General features: G+C 51.3%; 1 protein-coding gene across 1 annotated transcript; it reads right to left on the reverse strand.

Annotated features, from left to right (window-relative positions):
- Window positions 1-7,117: 7,117 nt before the first annotated feature.
- Window positions 7,118-11,725, reverse strand: LOC100899580 (uncharacterized). The gene is made up of 11 exons (XM_003747552.2): window positions 11,680-11,725; window positions 10,239-10,475; window positions 9,943-10,112; window positions 9,628-9,841; window positions 9,354-9,522; window positions 9,152-9,227; window positions 8,875-9,042; window positions 8,611-8,788; window positions 8,341-8,502; window positions 7,761-7,908; window positions 7,118-7,637 (listed from the first exon to the last, which is right to left on the reverse strand). The coding sequence occupies exons 2-11, from the start codon at window positions 10,465-10,467 to the stop codon at window positions 7,208-7,210; spliced, it is 1,944 nt and encodes a 647-aa protein (XP_003747600.1). The 5' UTR covers window positions 10,468-10,475; window positions 11,680-11,725; the 3' UTR covers window positions 7,118-7,207.
- Window positions 11,726-18,834: the final 7,109 nt, after the last annotated feature.

Below are 18,834 nucleotides of genomic sequence, written 5' to 3' on the forward strand. Positions count from 1 at the left end.
CGGGAGGGAACGATGTTGTGGAAAAGGTTTTTCAGGAAGAAGTACAATTGCTGCGCTAACAGAAGCAAAGTGAAAAACGTTTTTTTGAGGTTCCTCACTTCTTTCGCGCCGGAAGACCGTAACCGGGGAGAGATGGAGAGCGAGTTCCCGCTTAAACTTTTCGTGAGTGCCTCATCCGTGTCAATGATCGGCTTTGCAGCTGAAATTCTCCTCCATTGCATCTCCCGTCATCGCGTCAAGAAGCTAAAGAATCCTCGCCCCTAATCGCAGTGGTCAACACCGATAAGCAGAGAACACCGGAGGGGCTGCCGTGGCGCCCCGCCAGATTTCTTAGCGGGTGTCTCGTCCCGGGGAGTGGGAATACTAGGGGTTTGCAGATGAAACCGGAATTTTTTTTCAGAAATGAAAATATTTTTCCGGAAAAACTAAAAGGCTGACTTTATTCAAAGTATTCTCCCAAGGAGGCTATGCACCTCTCCCATCTTTCCGGGAGAGCCCGGATTCCTTTACGGTAGAAGTCTTCCTGTTTACTGCCGAGCCATTCATATAGCCATTTTCGAACGTCTTCATATGTCGAGAAGCGCTGATTTCTGAGTTCGGTGGCCATCAATCCAAATGGGTAGTAATCTGAAGGAGCTAGGTCTGGTGAATGTGCCGGGTGGTCGAGGACTTCAAAATTCAAAACAGCAAGCTTTTCCCGGACGGCTTTCGCTTGGTGACTCGAAGCATTGTCATGCAACAAGATGACACGACTTCGATCTCGGTCGCTTTTTGGACGTTTCTGGGTGATAGCGCTGTTCAATTTCATGAGTTGCTCTTTGTAGCGATCCGCGTTGACCGTTTCACCGGGTTTGAGCACAGAAAACTTCCTGACCGGTCTTCCACGCGGTTCATTTTCTTTATCGAAATTCCCGGCTTTAAACTTTTCGTACCAGGCGTAACATTGACTCTTGCATAGTGCGCGATCACCAAAAGCCTGAACGAGCAGAGAATGTGCCTCACTCGCCGTTTTGTCCAAGTGGTAGCAGAAAATGAGGGAGCTCCGGCAAACTTCCTTATCTGGCACAAAAGTCGACATTTTCGGTCGTATTTATCGAAAATTCCACAAGTTGATTTTCGAACGCGCGCTATCGTTTCGTAGAGCCTGGGAGGCGATGTAAACAACGCATTGTGGTTGGCGCGAAAATATGAACCAAAGCCGGAGCGAGCGCCAACTAACGGATTTTCCGGTTTCATCTGCAAACCCCTAGTAGAAATCGATGTACTCTAGAAGCTCAAGCGATCGCGACCGAGAGTGTTCCACGTGCGTTTGAGAATCTTGACGATTGATTCGAGGAGGAGAATCTCACAATGCCGGAGGAGCGATTGAGGAATGGAAACGCTGGAATACACGCTCATGGATATCTGCTCTGGCTTGCCGAAAAATTCATGACGTCATCCATAGCGTGAACCTTGTCGCCCCAAGTACATATGATGTATTATTCTCCGGGCGAAAGCTCCGATGATCAGCGCCGCGAGCCAGTTTTTTACGGTCCCGGCTGTTCCGACGGTATGAAGAGAAGAAGAGAAATCTTCCACCATTCGGGGAGTAGCTCAAGAAATTCTCTTCGGGAATCCCCGTCGCCCTTCTGCTCCTCGTTTTCCCCCTCGCAGAGCGGCGGGTTCTGGCTTCAACGCCTTCAAGCGGATAAAACGCTACGTCAAGCGTGAAACTCCGACTATGAGTCGATCAGGTTTATTTGTTTAAAACACGGAGGACCAAGTTCCTTCCGATGGGCTGTCGCAACCAATTACTTTCGAGGCCTGAAAAACCTCCGAATTATCTCGGAACTTCTAAAAATTCAGGTGCCTCTCCTTTTTATCTGCCGATAAGGTACCCCATAAGAATTAGGCTCGCTCGTCGTCGCCGCGGAAACCGCTGACAATTATTCGACCGAGATCTCTGGCTTCACTGTCCCAGATCAAGTCCACGGTTCGAACGAAATTGTCCCTGCTATTTTTCTCCACGAGATCCAAGACGAAACTCTCCAGCTCTTCCTCTTTCATCTTGTCGGTGAGCTGACAAATGTGATAAAATGCCGATTCACTCGTGAAGGTCTCGATACAATCAGAGCTCGGACCAAGGGGCTGCATGAGAAGCCGGTGCAAGATTCGCGCGAAGAACGTGACATTCTGCAGCTGCGAGAGAGGATGCATACGAGCAAACGATCCGGGGAAGTTCGGCACGGTCCGCGGGTCGAAGTCTATACCGAGACCCTCAAGAGCCGCCTCGTTAGAGCGTACAGGGTATTTCTTGAATATATTGCTCGGTCTGGAGTATCTGGAATACCGAGAGGCTATTGAGCTACATCGTCTGCGCGAGGATGAGAAGATTAGGTACTCCTGCCACCGAATGGTTCCACACCAGTCAAACTGACCTCTCTCGCACCATGAGAGCTGTCAGCAGGACCCTCCAGAGGTCGACCTTCCGAATGCCTTCCGCAGCCAGCGTCCAATACCTCAGAACAGAGAGCACGTACAAGACTTCGCCCGAGTCCGTTTGCCGCCTTAACTCCCCCGAAACCCCTGCAAAAAAGCTCGATTCCTATCTAGGGAATGATCAGCGGCACACCCCAGACAGTGGCATTCGTCTTGGTCGGAGCATGGACCCCATCCTCACCCATGCTTGAAAGGAATAACTTGATTCGTTCAGCCTCGGATAGGAGCTCCACCTTCTTCAGACCCGGGACGTCGAAAGGCTCGCGGTGCGCATCAGGGTCCCACAATTTCCAAATCGGTGTTTGTTTCCTTTCTTGAAGCTTATCTCCCTTCCGATCGAGCTCTGGGACACAATCGGATAGAGGAGGTAATGGATCGAGCAGAATGAGGGGGTGGGTGAGAAGCTCCCTCCTCACCTCGGTGAGAACCGTCAAACCCTGCGGTGGATTCTCTCCCCGAAATGACGCTCACTAACCTGTGATAAGAACGGCCTCGTGGCCGGTCTTCGATTCCGAAAAAAGGATCCCGTAGATGATCCGACGGAGACGGACCGTAGATTCATTCACGGATTCTCTATCGAAATCTTCCGGGAGCGTCATCAGGTAATGTCGTCGATCGGTCATGAAATCCATCAGACCCGGAATCACTTTACACTCGACCGTTAGATAGCGAAGGAACCATTGCGGGAGGTCTTCATCGGAGTAGTCTCCGCATTCGATCTGGCTCTTGATCCGCTCGAAGACATTGTGAGGTTCTATCGATCGAGCCGCGATCTCCTGTTCGAATAGGAGGGCTGCCTCTTTGCGCTCTGCGAGGTACAACTGCGGAGAGTTTGGAAAATAAACATTTCTCCTCCAATGTTGTCTCTTCGAAATATTCACTTTGAGAGATTCTTGTTTACGAGCGATTTCAGTTTCCCGGATTTTTGTTCCCGGACGATTCGGCATAGAGACCCCCTCCCCCAGCTATGGCTCGCTCACCTGGCTGCAGATTACCTTCGTCGCGTCCGCCGAGCTCTTTTCGAGGAAAAATTGGAGCAATTTGAGATGACTGACCCTATAGGAACACAGACCTCTCTGCATTACAGGCGAACATAAATTATTGGAATCGATGGATGCAAGAATGGAAAGCTTTTAGAGAGCTTCACGGCTGTCTCACAACAACCCACTTCCGGCATCTGTCCGTCAGCAAGCTCTGCATCCAAAAGGGCTTCGATGTCGGGTAAAAATCTGGACGGGTGGCGGATTTCCCGAAGAAAGACTCCGTGAAGTTCTTGAATGTGTCTCTGTGATAGAGAACGGTTCTCCACATGGAGAGCGCGTGAGGATTTGGTGAAGCATCTGAAGAATATATAGAATGGCCGTAGATGGGGCCTGGAAGATTCGCAGATCCCGCGAGCCTCCAAGAACTTACCCAAGCCGAGTAGTTTGCCGAGCTTTTCGAGATGGAAGACCTTCATTATGCACTTCGTCCTAGGCGCGAACTTATCGACGCCTCTCTCATTATAGCAAACGAAACCTCGAGGAATGTCTTCCAGGTAGAATTTCGCATTCCCCGAGATCAGGAAAGTATTAAAGTATTTTGCGTGAGCAACCATCTCTACGAAGTAGTCACGTGTTGCGGATACCTGGAAGGATGATGAATTCGAGTCGAAGCGGAGGTCGCTCCCATGCGACTTCGCCGAATCGCGTGTACGGGCTCCATTCCAGCGAAATCCACCTACTTGGATTGAGTTAACACCCAGTGAATGGATCACATCTCGGAATATATTCTGGACGGCTACTGGGAGCGGGAACTCGAGGGGACCTCTGCCGAATGAATGCCTCCCCGTAATCAAACTCTCAAGACGCTCCTGACGACGTGTCTTGGACCGTTCCCATTTGACTGGATCATCTGCTTGGCCGGAGAACGAGGAAGGGGTCATTCGGGAGCCTGCGCTGCATCGAATGGAGATGCTACACTATCAACGGAAAGCTTCGCGGAAATGGAAACCGAGTAATTACGTTTCGAAGGACCGTCGAAGAATACATGGGGTGAGATTTCGGCATCCAGAAGGTGTTGGAAGAAATTCCTCACTGACATCTCGTAGTCCGGGAGATTCGAGAGTGCATTTCTCCGGCTTGAGAAATAATGTTGGAGGTTCGAACCATCGATAACAACGTGACAGTTGGAAAACTCTTCAAGGCACGTCAGGAAGCCGTTGGGAGCGAAAATGTTGCACAGGCCCGTCATGACTGCAACTGCAAAGAGGAACCATTTGAAGCATTAAACAACGCCGATTCCCCCCGGACTCTCGAAGAGCATGACGGCGGGGAATAGAATTCACGGCGCATCCCTGTCGTGATCGGAGTCCATCGAACATCAGACTTTTGCCGTCTCTAATAGATTCCATATAATACGGCAGGAAATCCAGAGACTGACAATGAGTGAGCTCCCTACTTACTGATCAAACTAAGTGGGTGGACCAGCGGGGTCTAGTCTTCGGGACGTAGACAAATCGATATTCGTCCCTAGTCCGCTACATTCCACCTTTTCGAAGGACTAGTCTAAATGCCGAAAGGCCTCACGATTTCGCTCATACCCCAAGCGGACCTCTGGTCTGAAGTCTGATGCCACCACTGTCTACGGGTATTTGGATCTTAGAGCACGTATCTCGCGAGCTCGTTGCACTTGGCCGACTCTCGAATGAAACCTCAGCAAGTCAGCCAGCAAGTGCTGGAAGCTGGAAGATGTACCCATGTTATGGATAACTTCGTCTTCATCGGCCCTACGAGTTCCTCGTGACTGGTGATTGGTGATGGATGGAGTGTTATAGTCCCCCAACTACGGGGAACATTCCGCTAGGGCACGTGGGGAGACCGCAATTCGAATAGAAAACGAAACACTCGATTGCCGGATGCCCCCAAACTCAGAGCCCGGGCATATGCGCGATCCACGACCGTTTTTTTTCTTGGAACCATTCCGCTGATGCCCGCGTTCGCCGGTCGGGGCTTCAGATTTCCTTGGTGGTTGACGCTTGACGCGTACTCAATCAAGGTTGGACCGCGTCCTGGGTGGACTCAGCGCTTCACCCTGCAGAGCGAGCTCGAAAAATTGTCATCGAAGTCGTTATCATCATCTGGTCTCGCTCTGGAGACTGAAGATCTGATTATCGATCCACTGTCTTTGGATGTTTCCTCTCATGCCTTCCGAAGGAACTTCGACGCGGACTTAAAACGAACGGGGAAGATTCACAACTGTGCACATTTCGCTGTTCGCGGCTCTGGTCCCGCCTCGATATCAGGCAGCAACAAGATAAACTCGCTGTCATCATTTGCATCTTGGCACTGAATATTGAAGCTCTATAACCTCGTCTGGATCAGAATCTTTCGCAGCTGCAAGAGATTCACTCCTCGACCGATTTCTCGTGTGAAAACCTGCTCACTCTCGGCCCCTCATGACTCATGATTCAGGGCTCGACTTTCGTCGCGGTCCGTGACCGTGACCGCGATTTTCGTTGCCTTGCGAGGCGTTTCCCTAAAGAAAGTCTATGGGAGCCTGAAGAGCTCAATCCGGCTAAAAAGCCGCGACGGAAGTCGAGCCCTACTCATGATACATTCGACGATGGTTTCGGAGAGCTCGGCACATCCGTTCGAAACCGAAGTCTTCAAACCGCATTGGTCCCTTCATCTCTTGGTTCCTCGCTAGTACGGTCCCACCGAGTCGTGTCACACCTTCCTCGTGGAGTTTCCGATGAGACGTCTGCTCAAATTACCATATGCGGGCAGCTACATCATCGCGAACAGCTCATCCCCGGAACAAATAGACGACGAGCGTCTAGACCGATGCCCAGGCAGATAGTTCTGCCGCAAGACTCCTGGGTAGACCCCGTCTACGAGATTCACGCCGCCAATCGAACTTCAATTGCGAGACTCCCCACGAGGACAACCCCGAAGCCGCCGCCAGCCAAAGTTCTCTATGCCTGGAAGTGTATTGTATCGACGTCTGAGCAATCAGGCGCTCCCCGGAACCTCGTCGTGTTTGGAATCCAGACATCAGCCGGAGGTTTCGGGTAGTCCCAGTCCGAACCTCCGCATGATGCCGGGTTCATGGTCAGATGTCAGCGACGGAAACTTTCTTCTCTGATCTGAGAGTGATCGCACGAACGCAAAGAATACAGTCTCCACTTCCATCTGGCTCATTCTTAGGTTTTCGGACGGCCGAAAGCCGAGAGGAATAGAGCCCTATCTTTGCCCCTAATGGGCATTCTGGCGCGAGATGGTGGTGAGCCTTCCCCGAATCTGCTGAAGCGAAACGCTGAGGATCCTCCAACCTTCCGTCTAGAATGTTGTTGTATCATTGATGTTGTTGATGTATCGTGAAAAATTGCGTGATCGTATGTCTCTCATGCCGGCCTATCGTATCATGTGTCTCGGCACAAGAAAACCTACTGGGATGAAAGTACTGAAATCTAGTCAGGTGACAATGAGACGGGCTTTTAGCACCGGTGCGCATTTCTCTTTATTAATGACTTAAAAAGAGATCGATCACGGTCTCTTGTCCGGTATCTATCAGGTCTATTTCATATTCTTTAGTGGGGAAAAACAGCTGATGAAGCTCTCTTCACCGCCCATGCATTGGAAATGGGGGAAGATCGTCGGCATTCATGAGGTATCATTGGCCGCCATGATATGATACGGCTACCCGTAACGGAGCTTCGACAAACGGAGTTTCATGGACTCCATGTGCTTTACAACTCATCGTCTCCGCGGAAACCGCTGAGAATGATTTCCCCCAAACTTCGTGCCTCCTCGTCCCAAATCAGATTTAAGGTGTCGATGAAGTTTCCCCTGCTGTCTTCATGGACCAAGTCTAAGACGAATTCCTCCAACTCGGCTTCAGTCATTCTGTTCGTCAGGTTGTAGATATGATGGAAGGCTACCTCGCTCGTGATGGTTTCTATACAATCGGACGTCGCGCCCAGTGGTTGCATGAGGAGTCGATGCAGAGTTCGCCCAAACAGCGTGGAGTTTTGCAGCTGCGCAAGTGGGTGCATATGGGCGAACGTTCCAAGGAGGAGCATCGAGACGCTGCTTGGTTCGAAGTCAATGCCAAGATTAATGTATTCTTGCTCCCTGAGACGCACCGGTTTTCTGAATACATTGCTCACTTTCGAGTACCTGCAATATCGGAGAGCGGGGGCATCGAGTATTCCGTGAGAATAAGCCGCTGTGCGCCTCGCTTTCGCGAGCCCCGCTGGATGAGGAATATGTATGTAAATGGGGCACCTGATTGCAACTCACTTTTTTTCGACGAGCAGAGCCGTCAGCAGTATGCGCAGCAGATCTTGCTTGCGTACTCCCTTGGCGGCGACAGACCAGTACCTCAGCACAGCTATGACATACAGCACTTCTTTGGAGTCGATCTTTTGGCGTAGGCTTTCCTCAACTCCTGCAAACGTAGTAGCATGACGCTTTCCTCAAGGAAACATTGTCTTCTCTCCGTAGTAGCCTCCGGTGCGCCTCGGCAGAAGGTGCTCAGGGCCATGCCAGACACCCTTGCAGCCGTTCGCGAGCTCACATTCGAGACAATTCCGTTTGACGATCTGCACGAGCGCTTGGACGACCGAGTTCCGACCGCCAAAAACACCGGTCGCTCGTCTCGGATAATTTTATCTTCCCGAGTACATAGAAAAGGTTCTCCTCTCGGTCGAATCGGTGCTTTGAGAGGAGGAATCCTCGGGGAAGTTCCAAGAGATAGGGTCCTCTGTGGCTCATCGGGCAGAGGCCCGAGCCTCTTCTCGGCAAGCTTTCGGTGTCATGCTGCTCCAACAAGCGTGGTACGCACGGAGACAAAGAGCAGCTCATACATGGTTGTACTCACCCAAACTCAACAGAAATAGCTTAATGCGCTCAGGCTCCGGAAGGCACTCCATTTCTTTCAAGCCCGGAACATCGTGGCCTTCGTACTGCTCATTCGGGTTCCACAGCTTCCGTATGGGCTTGAGCGAAGCCTCTCGGAGTTCCATACCTTCTCGGTCGAGCTCTGCGGAGGAAATCCAGCATTACGTAGGATCAGAAGTAATGTCCGCGTATTGCTTCGGGTCTGCAAATACAACGCACTGTCCGTCTTTTGGCCTCGATTTTCCCTCACCTAAGACCTCTACGGGCCCTCCCGAGTCTTTGCGATCAGAGAACAGAATTCCGTAGATGATGCGACGAAGGCGAACTGTAGTCTTATTCACGGACTCTCTGTTGAAGTCTTCTGTGAGTGCCATCAGGTAATGGCGACGATCTGTCAGTGTATCCATCAATCCAGGAACCACCTTACACTAGAATTGGAGCGCTTCGGAGTCAGCTCGGGGTGTTTCCGGGGTATTGGTTCCGGGGGTCGATTCATCACACGCTGCACACTCACCTCGATCGTGAGGTAACGGAGGAACCACTGGGGAAGATCATCGTCGCAAAAACTTCCAGACTCAATTTGGTTCGCGATGCGCTCAAAAACGTCATCTGGCGTGGTGAGCTGAGCAGCGATGTTTTGTTGGAAGAAGAGCTTCGCGATTCCACGGTCTCCGGGACTCAACTGGGAAGAGTACCGATCTGATGCTCCGGGAGGACGACTTTTCGACGGCATTCATATCGCGCCTAGACGAGTCCTTCACATGCACAGCGAGTACCGACCAATTACTCACCTGTCCACAGACGATTCGCTCAGCGTCCGCACACTTATTTTCGAGGAAGAACTGGAGGAGCTTCAAGTGTGTAACTCTGCGAATTAACATCGATTCATGGGTTGGAGCCTATTTGAGCGGATTCCCCACAAAAGACTCCGGTATATCGTTTCTCCCGCTTTTCGCCGTCGCGGAGTCCCAATATTATGAATTTCCAACCTACTTCCGACATTTCTGAGACAACAAGCTCTGCATCCAGAAGCACCTGGACCTCGGATAAAACTGTGGCGGGTGGGCTTGTTTGCCGAACTGCTCGGTGAATTTCCCGAATACATCCCTGTGGTATAGGGCAGTCCTCCACATTGTGAGCGCGTAAGGATTTGGCGATTTGTCTGCGGAACAACGGAGTCTTGAACCAGAGCATCCCTTGTGTATCGGCGTCATCAGCGATCAGAACGGAAACGATGTGTATCGCTGAGTAAATCCGTGAAACCGACCCAAACCGATGAGCTCTGTGAGCTTCTTGTAATGAAACGTCTTCATAATGCACTGCGATCGCGACTCGAAATATTGGTGCCTCCCCGCGATGATACAAACGAAACCTTTCGGTATGTCTTCCACGAAGAACTTCGTATTCCCAGACACCAGGAAAGCTTTATGGTATTTGGCGTGTGAAATCATTTCGAGAGTATAGTCACGCTTGGCAGACACCTGGAAGGAGTCGCCCGTTGTAGCGGAATGTTTCTTCAGGCACCCGCTAGAGGAGCCTCATGAGGTTTTGCGCCGCGCCGATGAGAACGACAAGATCTCACCTGAACTGACCGGATACCCAGAGAGTATATAACGTCTCGGAATATGTCCTGTACGGCCGTCGGAGCCGGGATTTCGAAGACAGACCGCTTGGTTTCGCGGGGTGCGTTGCTCAGTCTCTCTAAACGTTCTTCTCGACGCTCCCTAGCTCGTCCCCACTTATACGAATCACCTGCGCGCAGAGAAAAGAGCCGAGACGTAGGAATTCTCCTTCTCCAACGAATCATGGACTCATCCATTCGCTTGATTATATCGAAGAAGAATAATCTGGATATAGGAGATACTTATAAAACCTTACTTCTCGAAGGTCCGTCAAAAAACACGTGGGGTGTAATCCCCGCATTGAGAAAGTGTTTGAAGAAGTTCGCCACCGACTCTTCGTAGGCAGGAAGATTCGAAAGCGCACTGTTCTGGGTGCCTATTAAGTGCTGGAGATTCGAGCCATCTACGACGACATGACAGTTCGAAAACTCCACCAAGCTTGAGAGGTGCTCGTTGGTTCCGAAAATGTTGATGAGGCCCGCCATCGCCGAAGCTGCGGGAAAGAGTTCCTGAATTGTTATATTGATATCACCGACCGCTCAGGTAGCTTCATCTGATGATTGGTAAGTTCGATCGCGGAAGCCACGGATCTACATTCCTGCATCCCCTCGCGTCTCCGCGCAGCGTCACGTCGAGGCAATGCGGAAGTCTAAGGAGATACGTGCGCCAGAGGGGCTGCGGGGATTCACCTAAGATTCTTGAAGGAACTTCGGGTCGGCAATCAAGCTTGACCAACGTTGCAACAAGCTACCAGGGCAATATTTCGATGTAATCCAATGAACGCCAGCGAGGCTCCGCGAAATGGAACCACGAGGAGGGCAGAAGCGCATGAATCATTCCGAATTCACGAATCCTCATCCGTGATCATATCAATCCCTCCTAGACTCCCAGCCAATTAGAGAAGACCTTGTTCCCAGTCCCCTTGGAAGCTCTCCATCAGGCACGTCCGTCCTTTGCGGCTACGCGGCACATCAAACACTCGGAGCATGGTGAGCACGCCTGCGGTCATATCGAGCTCGCGTCGACAAGGATAGGAGCCTTCGAGGGCCTCGGGAGCTCCCGGATCACACGTGGCATTTGGTACTGAACAACTGGAACATTCTGAGTATGGAGCTCCAAGGGCAAACCATCGGCCGAGGTCACCGGATTTCCACCAAACATGGTGCTTTGGGACGATTGGTGCAAATAAGCTGCTCAGACATCAAGTCCTCAAAGATTCTAGGGTAGAGCTCAGGCGATGTTCATCATGACTCCCTGCACTCGGTGTTATTCCGTTCGCGAGATGAGGTTCCTCGGGCTCTGCCGTTGATGAAGGGAATGAACGTTGACTTTTGACTCCTTCCGAACATGATCCATAGTATCTCACAGTTGAGAAACAGGGATAAGAAAGAGGCACCCTTCCATTGCGGAGAAAGACGAAGTAACCTTCTTCCGCAGCTGAGAACTGCTCGCGGCTCCCTCGAGTCACGAAGGTGGCACGCGATCGTTTATCGGGACTCGATGGAGAGAACGCTGCATCTGCTGACAGATGACTCAACCCAACTCCAGGTAAATGGTAGAATCACTCTCAACGCCGACGCAGTCCACCATGGATCATGAAAGTTTGCGGCGCGGCGTTGATAGCGCCGGAAAATCAATAGTGAATACTGAGGAATCTACGTCGAATCGACAGAACGTTCCTATGCATACCATCTAACCTTTCTTGAGTATCCGGGCAGCACGCGGAAGCCACGGAAGGAGACCGGGCGTCTAGTTGGTGGCTTCTCAACCTACTCAGCTGCTCACTTGACCCTCTCCACGAGAATGAATGCTCTCTCCCTAAACCGACGTCAGCTTTGAGATGCGCTACGATTCCTCTGCTCCAAGGACCCGAGGGACGAAGAACTTCTGGAATCGAGGTTCACGGAGCGAGAAAATACGTCGAGCCCGAAAGTGATGACCATCCTCAGGCTGTAGATTCTGAGGAGCGGTGTTCATCTACTAGAATGGCATCAGTCGTCTGAGCTCGAGAGCTATAGCACAAAGTCTCTCTCGCAGGCTACTTCACACGCGCGCTCCTTCAAACATCCGGAGGCTCCCCTCTATGAAGAATCACGGATAACGCAAGCATCAGACCCCACCTCGGCACGAATCGAAACCTTCTGTAATTCCACGAGTTCCGCGGATCCCGGGGCCAGCTCTCATCGTCTCGGCTCCACTGTCGGGGGCTTCCTTGGAAACGATCAGACGTATTTCTTCTTTCAGACCTCATGGAAATTTATTCGACCTCCGGACAGCTTCTCGACATGTCGGGCATCTGAGAGTCGGGCACCTGATACCTAACCCTCGGACGTGTGGTCAGCATCGATCAGTAATTAAATCCAATATTCATGAAGAGCCCTCGGAACATTGAATAAATACTTGAAGCCGGCATTTTATTTGCACAAAGTTTGCGTCAGGTCCGACTCTTTCTGAAAGCCGGCTGAATGATGTTCGAAGGCGCAACACGAATCGACCGCGGTCTGTATTTGGGTGGTCGAATCATGGGAGGAGCTGGGAAGATTACGGCTGATTGCAACTGAAGTCTTCGTGAAGCGAGTCCGTTCGACTCTTTTTGGCTTGTCAGCAGCGCGATCGGAGCTTGCTTTTCGAGGCCCCGTGGGCGCGAATTGTTGCGCTGTGGGTCTTCTACGGCCTCCAGCCTCGGGTTGGAGCGCACAGTTACATGAGCCCCAAGCACGTTGCTAGTCCCAGGCTCGTTCGTTCTGACGGTCACTCGGTAGCCGAAATTATCAGCAACGTAATCGACGAACCTGCTCCCACGAGATAGGAATGAAGTGCGGAAATCGAGCCGAGCGGATATACTATAAAGAGAATATTAATTGGATAGCGTCACTCACCGGTACAGCCCATTCGCATGTCGATAGCCATAAGTTCCCTTCCTGTGGCCCATGTGGTCTTGTACTTCTTGATGCATTTTCATATTGCCTTCCTCGTCGCGCGTCTCGTATGCGAACTCGAATGTTTTGCCGTGATTGATTAACGCGCAGTCCTTCGAGGGTCAAGGGACATAATTACTACGGCAATTGTGTTCCCAATCGATGACGAGGATTCGGATCGACTCAACGTAAAGAAACACAACGACGGATCCCCCATGGTGCTGAGACCCTCGCACCTTCGAGACTCGCCCCCAGATTCGGACCTGGTACAGAGATTGAACTTGGCGATTCTCCCTCTGGGAGAACGCCTCCAGCTCAATAATACTGTAATCTCTGATCGATGCAGGAGAATCATAGGCGAGACGGAGGTTCCTTTCCGGCCTAATCCGAAGAACAGTTCTTTGACTACGAAGACTTCAATACAATTACAGTGTCTCTCAGCGACAAACCGATCATCGACGGAGGGAGCTCGACGTCGCCAGGTATTCCGTGCCGGAGTTTCGAAGTATATGTATGAATATCTTCAAGCGAATTCCCGAGCAGCTTGCTTCGACGGATAGGAATACTCACAGCTGTATCGTGGATGAGCGAGGGTAGCAATACCGGCAGAATTATGGCGTAGAAGAGAGCTCTTCCGAAGATTGGAGACATCACACTGCGAATAGAGGTAATCATATCGGGATGTTGGCGAGGATGTCGCGTATGGGTCCGCTCTATAGAGATCCGATCACCGAATCGTCCCGCCTGTTCTCAGGATCCGCGGGAGATCCACAGTGGAAACACACAGTTTGCGTGTCTGTGAGTCCACTGTTTGGGACCAATTCTCCTCGAAAATATCGTGATCCGATTTCGAGCATAGAATTTTAGACATTCCCTCACTCGATTTCCTTTCGAAAGCATGGCTTGAGGCGTCGACCCAACCGTGCGTCCGTAGGAAATATCGCATGATAAGATTAGAAGCTTGCTCGGGTTCGCGACTCACCTTATCGGAGTTTATCCGGAATCATGAATAACTAACATTCAGATGAAGTCCCCGACCATTATCGATCGGAAAGCCAATACGACGTATTGTTGCTCCCGCGAATCTAGTCAGAGTGGCAAATAGAGCAAAACCTCATGCAGTTTAAGCCCCGCAGCCCTTTCCCTGAAGGACTCACCCTCACTACGTTCCATAGCTCAACACTCCCTCTTCTCAAGCGATCCCTCTGTCTGGTTTCCTTTTCCACATCGTGAATGGATCTGGTTTCGTTCTCAAGGCTACCGTATCCGTCCCCCGACTCAACGCTTTCAGATGTAATCCCGATGTTAGCCATCGAATTGAGACATCGCCTCAGGAACAGCCATCCTCGGGTTTTCGGAAGATGTTTCCGGGCACGGTAGAGGCCACGAAGACTTTCGGATTTTTTTTTCTGTTCAAGCCCTGCTAACCCTGGGAATTCTCCAGATATTCGATCGATAAAGGATCTGATTCTGTGGAAGATCAAGTCTATCCCGAACCTTACACAATCCGGTTTGTATTATTAGCGGAAGCGACTGATCGCAGGGAAAGTCTGAAGATATTCCGACCGGAGATCGTGATATCTCCATCGAGCTCGATCCGGACCTCGGATACCACGCTCCGATCGAAATGCCACACTAAACATTGATCTCTGGCTTACCTCACAAGAACGATTAAGCAAGGCAAGTCTTCCCGAAGGTTCCGTATTGTCGATATCTGGATTAGTCAGTGGCCATTCATCGAAGAGAGATCTTTAGGGAGTCGGAGAAAACTTCAGAGTCACACACTCTACGGGAATTCAAACAGGCCTGCAGAGGCGTGAAAAGCAGAGCCCTGAGACAGTGCGTATTTTTTTGCTTCGGATGCACACCCACCTTTGTCGGGAGCATTGTGTGAGCCGAACGATCCCCTTTGGAGGCTCGATAAAACTTCTGAGCTTCTCGAACGATTACCCAGTTTCTTCGACAAGGTGCTTTCTGGTGGTCGAGAGAATGAAGTCACGTCGACCTTAATTTGTCAAACCAGCCTTGGACCCAGTCACCACGACCACCGCGCTCCGCCACGGCGCGTACTTCGCTCTGCATGGGAGGGAACTTTTGAACTTGAGTCGGAACGCTCTGGTCCAAAATCGATAACATCCCACAATGGGAAAGCGATGGGTCCCCATCTTCTACTGGAGAAGCAGTCTCATTCGGGGTCCGGATAAAGGATGAACATGCTCCCGAAGTCTGCCGACGGAGTTGGTCTCAGCCACTCGACTAGCAAGCCGCGAATTCGCAATCGCACAGTTCCGACATCGAGGCCCCCTCTTCCCGCGGTGAGCCTTCAGTCAAAGACTGCTTTTGTGTGATAATTTTCTTGGAAGCATGGGTACAATGGTCATAGAACGACCGCTGGTCGACCGCGCCGACCGACGCTTTCCTCCTGTTACATGAAGATTGGGTGGGGCTGTCGCCGTGGGATCCGCTAGCGGCTGGCGGATACCATCTTCCGACGGTTTTTGGTTATTCGGCGTTTCGGCGGGCAGAGGTTGGCTGCAGTCTCTCAGCGAATCACATTTGGGAGTCTCAAGAGAAATCTCCCGTGGAGGGGGGCAGCATCCATACATTCGCGGGTCTATCAAATCCCAAGTTGGCACGATTGGAACGACCCTCGATTCGATCTTCGATGAGGGGCCGGAATATGTTCCCGTCCGCTGTCTGGTACTAGAGACCATGATTAGTGCGTACCGTATTCTCCTTGATAGGGTTCCTTTGAGCCCCCAGATCGGCGCCCGTCAAATCGGGGTGCTCATTGATAGGAGCATTCCCGTTCGGATCGGATGATCTATCATATCTATCGAAACTCTCGGAAACCTCGAAATCCTGGCGTCGAGAAGGGACAAACGAATGGAAGCTCGTACATGTACATACGTCTCGTTCGACACCCCGCTGAGGTCGCATTAGTTGACTTCCCGTTGTACAACTGCGCGGAGTCCATGCTTGGCAGGGGCGTACGCAGCGGGGGCTATGGGCCCCTCCCAGATTTCCCTTCGCAATGCTGTAGTACAGGAGCGAATCTCCATACTGGATTCCAGCCCCATGCGGAGACCCTATCTAGCCCCCCCCCCTTCCCCAAGAAAAATCCTGTGTACGCCACTGATGCTTGGATAGTGTCCGTCAAATGTAGGTCTGGAAGAGTGCCCGTAGATAAGAGGAAGCCCGTCAACACAAGATCTCTCAGACCATGCTCGGTGATCAGAGCATGCTCTCTCATTTGAGGATTGCGAGATTCGACCAAGATAATACAGCGACCTCACTGATACCCACTCACCTCCGACGCAAACCTGACAGAACTCAAGGGGGTGGAGTGGTGGGCGCGAGTCTCGTGACGGATCAACATTCTTGTCTCTCTCGAATAGCTTAGCTCTGGGGACGGTCGGTACGCTCTCGGAGCCTCTCCAATACGAGCTGGATGGGCTAGCCTTCTTTTCGTTGCTTGGAAGTAAGAACTTCTCATAAGTCGAATATCTGCTCTTGAAGAAAGGACAATGAACGAGCACTGCGGGTTGAGAAACAGATCCCACCTGGTTGTATCAAATTCGTGAGTGACAGCCAGAGACGTTGGATATCGGCTATTTCTCAAAGAAGAAGACTTACAGCAGTGTTGCAGTAACGCTCCATTTTCGCTAGCTAATGAGGAATCCTCGCCAGAAGGCTCCATACGATTCGGTCCCGAGGAAAGTTTCGCGACAGCTTTTTTGTTGATTTACCGCGGCTATTGCCGGTTCCTCCCACGGCGGGAACACACGGGAAGCAAACGAAACGGACTGGAATAGTCAAGCTCCCGCGGAAATTACGCAAACAGCCTCGATAGGGTTCCTTGATTTTTTCCGATCATCATGGTCGTCGGAGCCTAGGATTTTGCGCTACTTGCTGCCGCTGACTAAGTTTCGAAGGGGTTCCAGAAGATTTCTTCCCCCTGATTGCCGTGAGAAGGGAATCGTCCCTCCGAACAGTCTCCCGTGCCCCCAGTCGCTTCACCTTGCTTTGGAACATCGGGAGCTCCCGTGGAGAGCTCCCATCTCACCAGCATTCCTTTGTAAGGTCTTGCTTGTAAGTGTGCATCATCCTCCGAACCAACATTGATAGTCCGCCCAAGTTCACATTGGTGGATCAGATGACAACCAAAAAAAACAGATGATGTCTGTAGATTCCGCGGTGTGTCGGGCCACCGGAGTGCGAAGAGTCTCACTCAGCTCGTACCTCTCTTCCCTGGACTCTATTCAAAATCGAGCTATCCGTCCTATCGGTGATACGGCCCCTTCTCTTTCTCTTGGATCTTTACCTTCCCGACGTGGCGTTCCCGACCTCTGCTTAGATCACTGAAATTCATTCCAACTTCGGTCCCAGAAAGTGTGCCTCAATTCCCCCTCACTTTCGCACCTTCAATAATTCCACTCGATATTTATAGAGTCACCCCTTTGCGAATCGCTTCATCGGGAAGAAAACTCTCAACCCTTGTTGAGACTTTTTTCTAGTTTCTTCATAATGCTGTGTCAGGTCCGCTTTATGAACTGGGCTCTCCAATCTAGGAGTAAACAGGCCGGAGGAAGTCGATATCCCGACTGGATCGAGCTTCGCAGGATCCACCATACCGTCATCGGCGACCGTCTTGAGAGACACTCGAAGGAAGGAAGAGCCTGTACGGCCATCTGACCGCGGACGGCTCCCCTAATATCACGAAGACCAGCTCCGAAGGACCGACGATATGAAGTGCTTCGCAGGGAATTAGCTATCGAAATGACCATCGGAAGCGCTTTGGATACTCGAGATTCATTGCAGCTCTTTCGCAACGGGCAGACGCAAGCCAAGGATACGGTCCTTCGGGGAGGCATCGATCATCGAAGCATCATCGTGATTATACCATCCGAGGATTCAAGTACCGTCAGATGAGGAGTTCTTTCGCAGCGCTACCAGGGTCTGCCAGTGAGCTCACCAGCCTCTGTAATGCCGCGCGCGCAATCACCTGGCTGACAATCCCGACAATTTTTTCTTTCCAGAAGAGGTTTGTATTTTTTTCGATAGAGAATTGAGTGATGAAGTTAAGGTGAATTCAACGAATTCGCGAACGACCGTGCGCCCTCCGGATCCGGACCCCATGAGGGCGGACCGTCAACAGCTCCACCAATTCCTCCCTAGACTTCGAATCATACTCTCTGTTGTAGATGCCGATGTCCAATGACCCCGAGAAATCATTATGAGTCTCGAAGGATGAAGCAGCTCTCGAGCTTACTCCCGGAAAATTCAGGGAGTTTGATTATTCCCTCCTTGATTCCGTACTCTGAGAGACAAAACCAATGATGTGAAACAGCGAGTGGATGGAATGGAATGCATCGTCGCCGAGCCCTCCAAGCCTGAGTCGTATTCATGAACAGGAGTCCCCGGGAAATTCGGAAAGTGCCTCCGGGAGCATGCGAAGATCTGTTGGTAGCGTTGAACACTTCTGATCCGGTGAATCTCACCCCCCGTAATGTCAGTGGTCGTCCTCTGCAGGAGGGCCACCTACGGAGAGCTTCTATTCTGGACAGGGCACCCCTCAACAAGATATTCACTGCCGGATAGGGCGACGATCCGGGGCGTATCGCGCGCAATTTCCGACGTAGCACGTGATTTCTATCCTGATTCTACAAAATCGACTTAGCGCAAGATCATCGCTCAAGGCACGCGTTCGATATCCTAAATCATTTCGATTGCAGTATGTAGATCTGCACTTCCTTATCCGGTCGAGCTCCACTCTTCTCGGGATGTCTCTTCCTTGTCTTCTCGGGGAAACCGGAAGGCCCCCTCCGTCGAGGTCGACTCAACAAACATGTGCTGATGGGTGAGAGGCATATACGTATGCTCGTTCCCTGTTGAGAGTGGAGCGGTCGCGTACGTTGGACAGCATTGTGTCCG

This window comes from Galendromus occidentalis, unplaced genomic scaffold, assembly GCF_000255335.2.
Source record: "Galendromus occidentalis unplaced genomic scaffold, Mocc_1.1 scf7180000077524, whole genome shotgun sequence".
Classification (NCBI taxonomy): domain Eukaryota; kingdom Metazoa; phylum Arthropoda; class Arachnida; order Mesostigmata; family Phytoseiidae; genus Galendromus; species Galendromus occidentalis.

Bases quoted from the DNA above. Each gene is read 5' to 3' on its own strand.
- LOC100899580 (XM_003747552.2), bottom strand. From the start codon at position 10,467: ATGGCGGGCCTCATCAACATTTTCGGAACCAACGAGCACCTCTCAAGC. The intron at 9,842-9,942 runs GTGAGATCTTGT...GACTCCTTCCAG, and splicing joins TGGGTATCCGGTCAGTTCAG to GTGTCTGCCAAGCGTGACTA. The intron at 9,043-9,151 runs GTGAGTAATTGG...TACTCTTCCCAG, and splicing joins AGCGAATCGTCTGTGGACAG to TTGAGTCCCGGAGACCGTGG.